Genomic DNA, 7,500 nt, shown 5'->3' on the forward strand with positions numbered 1-7,500 from the left:
TTGTTATTAGTATCACCAGTATTAGTAGTAGAGTTGTTATTAGTATTATCAGTATTAGTAGTAGAGTTGTTATTAGTCTCACCAGTATTAGTAGTAGAGTTGTTATTAGTATCACCAGTATTAGTAGTAGAGTTGTTATTAGTATCACCAGTATTAGTAGTAGAGTTGTTATTAGTATTATCAGTATTAGTAGTAGAGTTGTTATTAGTCTCACCAGTATTAGTAGTAGAGTTGTTATTAGTATCACCAGTATTAGTAGTAGAGTTGTTATTAGTCTCACCAGTATTAGTAGTAGAGTTGTTATTAGTATCACCAGTATTAGTAGTAGAGTTGTTATTAGTCTCACCAGTATTAGTAGTAGAGTTGTTATTAGTATCACCAGTATTAGTAGTAGAGTTGTTATTAGTCTCACCAGTATTAGTAGTAGAGTTGTTATTAGTATCACCAGTATTAGTAGTAGAGTTGTTATTAGTCTCACCAGTATTAGTAGTAGAGTTGTTATTAGTATCACCAGTATTAGTAGTAGAGTTGTTATTAGTATCACCAGTATTAGTAGTAGAGTTGTTATTAGTATCACCAGTATTAGTAGTAGAGTTGTTATTAGTCTCACCAGTATTAATAGTAGAGTTGTTATTAGTATCACCAGTATTAGTAGTAGAGTTGTTATTAGTCTCACCAGTATTAGTAGTAGAGTTGTTATTAGTATCACCAGTATTAGTAGTAGAGTTGTTATTAGTATTATCAGTATTAGTAGTACAGTTGTTATTAGTATCACCAGTATTAGTAGTAGAGTTGTTATTAGTCTCACCAGTATTAGTAGTAGAGTTGTTATTAGTCTCACCAGTATTAGTAGTAGAGTTGTTATTAGTATTATCAGTATTAGTAGTAGAGTTGTTATTAGTCTCACCAGTATTAGTAGTAGAGTTGTTATTAGTATTATTAGTATTAGTAGTAGAGTTGTTATTAGTCTCACCAGTATTAGTAGTAGAGTTGTTATTAGTCTCACCAGTATTAGTAGTAGAGTTGTTATTAGTATTATTAGTATTATTTATTAGAGTTGTTATTAGTCTCACCAGTATTAGTAGTACAGTTGTTATTAGTATCACCAGTATTAGTAGTAGAGTTGTTATTAGTCTCACCAGTATTAGTAGTAGAGTTGTTATTAGTATTATTAATGTCAGTAGTATTTATTAGTTATAGTTTATTAGTTATATCTTATCTATATTTATCTTATCTAGTATTTATGTTACCTTATTTCAGGCGCTCACAGACACGTACAGCATGTTTGCGTTAGCATCTGCTCCATGAGTGGACGCGCTAATGGACCAGCCCAACCACTGTGCTCGTCCTGCACACCTTCTTCATCCTTGTTCTCCTGCTGTCCTCCTCAGGTCTGATCCGGTCACGTGTGCGTGGAGCCAACGCAGCCTCGGCCTCCATCTTGACCTTCCTGGACAGCCACTGTGAGGTCAACACCGACTGGCTGCAACCGATGATCCAGAGAGTGAAGGAGGTAGAGTGAGCTGCTGTCTGTCCGTCAGTCTGTCCACTTAGACGTTAGCTGCTCACTGAAACACACGACCCTTCGGGCTCAGCTGCGTCTCAGCTGGGATGTAATGTGCAGCCTGCTGAGATGGAGGCCCCGGTACACAGTCATCATACTTGGTGACCTTTACCTCCTTGGCACCACAAACCCACCCTGCTCCCTGTCTGAGGGACAGAAGCACAGCTGGAAACATCTGGCCTGTCAGCACACACTGAAGCTGCATCAGGTTCTCAGTTAATAGTTCTGCTCCAAACCTTTGCTCTCACAATAGCTCTGGGCACAAAACATGCACATAATTCACCCTAATAAAAGCTCCATGACAGGAGCGGAATGTTTCCAGCCGCTGTCTCTTGACTGCAGATGTGCTGTGGGGAATAATCTCTGTTTGGAACTGAGAGGTGAACCTGGAGATGGGAGTGCTCTACAGTCAGGAGGTCAGCACAAGGTCCCGAGAGGCCGTCATGAGTGGTAGAAACCTGCGCTACCTGTGTGGAACCTTAAAGTTAGCACCGCTAGCATGGTATCATTTCAGCTCCTCTCACATATCGACTCAGTGTCCAACACATTGAAATAATAGTCGTTTGAGATTTTTGTTCAGATTCCAGCTGTGATCAGAAATCACTCAGATTGACTGCAAACACTCGCACACATAAAAGGTTTATGACATTCAATTTTCTGCCGTGTTCTTTCTGAAAAGCAGTTTATTATCAGCAACAAGACTTTATTCCACTCATAAAAGGGTCACCAAGAATGTCTCTCTGCAGCGGTCTGTGAATTAGATCCTGACCCTGACTCTGACCCTAACCCTAACCCTGACCCTAACCCTGACCCTGACCCTAACCCTAACCCTAACCCTGACCCTGACCCTAACCCTGACCCTAATCCTAACCCTAACCCTGACCCTAACCCTGACCCTGACCCTAACCCTAACCCTGACCCTAACCCTGACTCTGACCCTAACCCTAACCCTGACCCTAACCCTGACCCATCGAAAATATGCACATGTCTTCTAAAAGGTCCCACATTAGCAGTTTGCTAAGAAAACTCAGCCAAAAACTCTTTGTGCAATAGAACCCAGATGCATCTGTATCTCTCCATGATTTATTCAGTAGACTCACATTCTGAGAGCGTGCACGTGTTCTGCTATATTGCTCCTTGGCTCTGGGCCGATGTCACACATCCAGCTTCCATCCCGACAGTGAGTCTGGCCTTCGTGAGGAGCCGGATCATTCAGCAGTGCTGCAGGCTGAATCCACCTGGTCCCTCATTCAGAGGGGGGCCTCCAGCACCTCCAGAGGAAGGGGACCCTTCCAGAGGACGGGTCCCCCTCCACAGGACGGGCCCCCTCCAGAGGACGGGTCCCCCTCTAGGTGAAGGGTCCCTCTCCAGAGGAAGGGTCCCTCTCCAGAGGAAGGGTCCCCCTCCAGAGGAAGGGTCCCCCTCTAGGTGAAGGGTCCCTCTCCAGAGGAAGGGTTCCCCTCCAGAGGAAGGGTCCCCCTCTAGGTGAAGGGTCCCCTCTAGGTGAAGGGTCCCCCTCCAGAGGAAGGGTCCCCCTCTAGGTGAAGGGTCCCTCTCCAGAGGAAGGGTCCCCCTCCAGAGGAAGGGTCCCCCTCTAGGTGAAGGGTCCCTCTCCAGAGGAAGGGTTCCCCTCCAGAGGACGGGTCCCCCTCTAGGTGAAGGGTCCCCCTCCAGAGGAAGGGTCCCCCTCTAGGTGAAGGGTCCCTCTCCAGAGGACGGGTCCCCCTCCACAGGACGGGTCCCCCTCCAGAGGAAGGGTCCCCCTCCAGAGGACGGGTCCCCCTCCTTGGTGTTGGACAGCAGCTTGATACTGAATCAGTGGTTGGGTACCGTTGTATCATCATCAGCACAGACCTGTATCGTCTGTAAACACGACCACCCTCAATATTGTCTCGTGCTTATTTAGAATAAACTCCTTAAAGTGCGACAGTCTGAAAACCAAACTGGCCCCTCAGTTATTGCTGATTTATCTGAATCCAGTTTTTATGGGACACTTTTCCCAGATATAATATCAATAATATCATGATGTCGTAAACATGCTTTATTAAGATTCCTTCCGGAAGACTCAATAATCCGCTGCATTTGTGTGTGATGGGAGGAGGAAGCAGTTAGATCCTGCTGAGAGTCTCCGGAGCCTCGCTGGACCGGCGTCAGCTTCAATGTCCCAACTGTCCTCTGTGGTCTTCAGTCCCGTCTCAGCTTGTGCTCTGTGTCCCTGACAGGATCACACCCGGGTGGTCAGCCCCATCATCGACGTCATCAGCCTGGACAACTTTGCATATTTGGCCGCCTCCGCTGACCTGAGAGGAGGTCAGAAGACAAAGTCCTCCAACCTGTTTCTGACCTGCTGGAGCTGATGCTGTCCCTCTTCTTCTGCTTCAGGATTCGACTGGAGTCTCCACTTCAAATGGGAGCAGATTCCTATTGAGCAGAAAATGGCCAGAAGTGACCCCACGCAGCCCATCAGGTGGGGGCCTTCACCCTAACCCTGACCCTGACCCTGACCCTGACCCTGACCCTGACCCTGACCCTAACCCTAACCCTAACCCTGACCCTGACCCTGACCCTGACCCCGACCCCGACCCCGACCCCGACCCTGACCCTGACCCTGACCCTAACCCTGACCCTGACCCTAACCCTGACCCTGACCCTAACCCTAACCCTAACCCTAACCCTGACCCTAACCCTGACCCTGGTGTCACCAGTCCCAGCGAAGGTCTGTCTGAACATCCAACCTGCTCCTCCTCCACAGGACCCCCGTCATCGCGGGCGGGATCTTCGTCATGGACAGGAGCTGGTTCAACCGCCTGGGCCAGTACGACACCCGCATGGACATCTGGGGGGGGGAGAACTTTGGTGAGTGGTTGAGGTTTGCTGGTTCAATCAAAAGTCAGACTTTGTTTTCCTTGTCTGCTTCTTGTTTCTACTGGTGAAGTTTGTATGTGGACTTTGGATGAACGCAGCGCTGTTAGAGCCACGTTGGTGCTCATCATCATCATCATCCTCATCATCCTCATCATCCTCATCATCATCATCATCCTCAGTGATGAAGGCACCAGGCCTCTCACAATGTCAGCAGACTCTAAAATGTCTTCTGTGTCCGTCCACATGAGTGGAGCAGGAAAGAGTGCACGTAGCAGCCAGAGTGCACGTGGCAGCCAGAGTGCACGTAGCTCAGGTGTTGGTGGCGGTGCGCACGTGTCCCTCATGTCTCTGTCCCCCTCCAGAACTCTCCTTCCGTGTGTGGATGTGTGGAGGCAGCCTGGAGATTCTGCCCTGCAGCCGCGTCGGACATGTTTTCCGGAAGCGGCACCCGTACGATTTCCCAGAAGGCAACGCGCTCACATACATTAAGTGAGTCTGGTGTGTGTGGCTGAATGTTGGGTTGGGGGGGGGGTGGGAAAGGTCCCTTTAACAGGAGGAAACCTCCAGCAGGACCAGACTGCTGGAGGGGGGTGATGATTTCCAAATCTCTTGTAAGAGAACCAGTTTGAGCAGTCAGACGTGGCTGTTAGAGGTGGGAGGACCTGTGGAGGAATGCTGGAGCTCCACGGAGGCTCCGGCTGTGATTAAAGTGCCTTGAGGAACGCCAGCGCCCTGAGGAACGCCAGCGCCCTGAGGAACGCCAGCGCCCTGAGGAACGCCAGCGCCCTGTCATCACTGCCTCTGAGCGGCTGCTGTGTCTGCAGGAACACCCGTCGGGCGGCGGAGGTGTGGATGGATGAGTACAAACAGTACTACTACTCAGCGAGGCCTTCGGCTCAGGGCAAAGTCTACGGCAGGTTCGTAGCGCCCAGGACCTCCTGCAGGTTCCTGAGGCGGCGCTGCTGCGCTGCTTGTGTCAGCAGAGCCTCACTGTGCTGCTCTGACTGCTCCACCCTTCTGCTGTGCTGCTCTGACTGCTCCACCCTTCTGCTGTGCTGCTCTGACTGCTCCAACCTTCTCTGTGCTGCTCTGACTGCTCCAACCTTCTGCTGTGCTGCTCTGACTGCTCCAACCTTCTCTGTGCTGCTCTGACTGCTCCAACCTTCTCTGTGCTGCTCTGACTGCTCCACCCTTCTGCTGTGCTGCTCTGACTGCTCCAACCTTCTCTGTGCTGCTCTGACTGCTCCAACCTTCAGCTGTGCTGCTCTGACTGCTCCAACCTTCTCTGTGCTGCTCTGACTGCTCCAACCTTCTGCTGTGCTGCTCTGACTGCTCCAACCTTCTGCTGTGCTGCTCTGACTGCTCCAACCTTCTCTGTGCTGCTCTGACTGCTCCAACCTTCTCTGTGCTGCTCTGACTGCTCCAACCTTCTCTGTGCTGCTCTGACTGCTCCAACCTTCTCTGTGCTGCTCTGACTGCTCCAACCTTCTCTGTGCTGCTCTGACTGCTCCAACCTTCTCTGTGCTGCTCTGACTGCTCCAACCTTCTCTGTGCTGCTCTGACTGCTCCAACCTTCAGCTGTGCTGCTCTGACTGCTCCAACCTTCAGCTGTGCTGCTCTGACTGCTCCACCCTTCTGCTGTCCGCAGCATCACCGACCGTGTGGCTCTGCGCAAGAGGCTGAACTGCAAACCTTTCCGCTGGTACATGGAGAACGTCTACCCTGAGCTCAGGTACGAGCCGCCCTGGAAGAGTCTGAATGGCTCCGCCCTCTTAGAGGCTCCGCCTGAAGGGAGGGCTGCTGTGCGGCAGCGGTCTGCCCCCCTCCCCCCACATCTGCTCCAGCTGTGCTCGGTTCTCTGATCTGACCTCTGAGCAGACTCTCCTCTGCCGATGTTCCCTCAGGGTTCCGGAGCAGGAAGCCGTGACCAGTGTGCTCAGACAAGGCGGTTTGTGTCTGGAGGCCCGTGGGGACTCGCTGGGCCTGGGGGAGTGCAGGGGCATCGGCGCCACCAGGCCGCACTCGCAGGTTGGAGCCACTAGGCGGCGACTGCTTTGAGTTAATGATTCAGTAAAAGATTGTGTGATGACGCCCTAAAACCCTTTTAATAGATGTTTAATTTAGTGGGTCCAGCTCAGGTAAACAACATGATACAAACTGTGTCCCACTAATCCCAGTCGTCAGCCCCCCCCCCCCCCAGCTGCTGCTACCCTTTTGTCATGGTTCCCTTTACTGTCCACATTTACAAAGACTTTAACGATATTTTACAATTTTCAGAGATGGGAACTGATCGAACCCCTGATCCGACAGCAGGACCTCTGCCTGGCCATTTCAGCCTTCGCCCCGGGGTCAAAGGTCAAGATGGAACCCTGCAATACAAAAGAAGCCAGACAGGTGAGAACGAGCGTCTTCACATGAGTCGACTCAAAGAGAGAAGATTTGGAGGAAGGTTCCAGGAAGGTGAAGCAGCCAGAGCTGATCTCATCAGGGAGGGGCCGCTCCACGCCGCCGCCACGAAGGTCATAGATCTCAGTGTGACGGCTTGACCCCACAGTCCCACGTGCACCCTCACTGCCGGCACGATCCATCACGCTGAGCGGGGGAGTTCCTAACTGGAACCACCTGGTGGGAGGCAGCAGCTTTTATGTTTCAATAGTTCAGTGTAGGAAAACGCTGCTGATCATCGTTTATTCACGTTTCTTCGCCTGCGGACCGTCCGAGCGCGTCTTCCTGTTAGCGCTCGCCGCCTTTTTCACATCGATCAACCACAAACTGGGTCCGTTTACGTCAGCGGTGCTTCCAGTTGTTCGCCGTTTTGCAGAATTTTAACATTTTTCTCTCTGACATCTCATTTCCTCACAGCTTTGGACGGTGCACATGTTTACAGTGTGTGACACACACACACACACGCACAGACGCACACACACACACACACACATGCACACACACACACCCTCCCTCATTAGACTCCACATGGTTCCAGAAGAGTCTGAAGTTCAAGTTTAAGCTACTGGTCACTTTGATAACAAAGACTTTTACCTCGATAGTCCGCCCATGTTTGGGCACGTGCT

The 7,500-nt window shown here is 50.6% G+C and overlaps 1 protein-coding gene across 1 annotated transcript in view; it reads left to right on the forward strand.

Annotated features, from left to right (window-relative positions):
* Positions 1 to 7,500, forward strand: part of galnt16 (UDP-N-acetyl-alpha-D-galactosamine:polypeptide N-acetylgalactosaminyltransferase 16) — a 22,600-nt gene that overhangs the window by 13,442 nt on the left and 1,658 nt on the right. Inside the window, exons 6-14 of the mRNA XM_029828358.1 lie at positions 1,392 to 1,513; positions 3,787 to 3,874; positions 3,947 to 4,031; positions 4,317 to 4,420; positions 4,792 to 4,918; positions 5,254 to 5,346; positions 6,078 to 6,161; positions 6,334 to 6,457; positions 6,707 to 6,823. Coding sequence (XP_029684218.1) covers positions 1,392 to 1,513; positions 3,787 to 3,874; positions 3,947 to 4,031; positions 4,317 to 4,420; positions 4,792 to 4,918; positions 5,254 to 5,346; positions 6,078 to 6,161; positions 6,334 to 6,457; positions 6,707 to 6,823 — 944 coding nt within the window. The remainder of the gene's footprint in view (positions 1 to 1,391; positions 1,514 to 3,786; positions 3,875 to 3,946; positions 4,032 to 4,316; positions 4,421 to 4,791; positions 4,919 to 5,253; positions 5,347 to 6,077; positions 6,162 to 6,333; positions 6,458 to 6,706; positions 6,824 to 7,500) is intronic.

This window comes from Takifugu rubripes, chromosome 2, assembly GCF_901000725.2.
Source record: "Takifugu rubripes chromosome 2, fTakRub1.2, whole genome shotgun sequence".
In the NCBI taxonomy this organism is placed as follows: domain Eukaryota; kingdom Metazoa; phylum Chordata; class Actinopteri; order Tetraodontiformes; family Tetraodontidae; genus Takifugu; species Takifugu rubripes.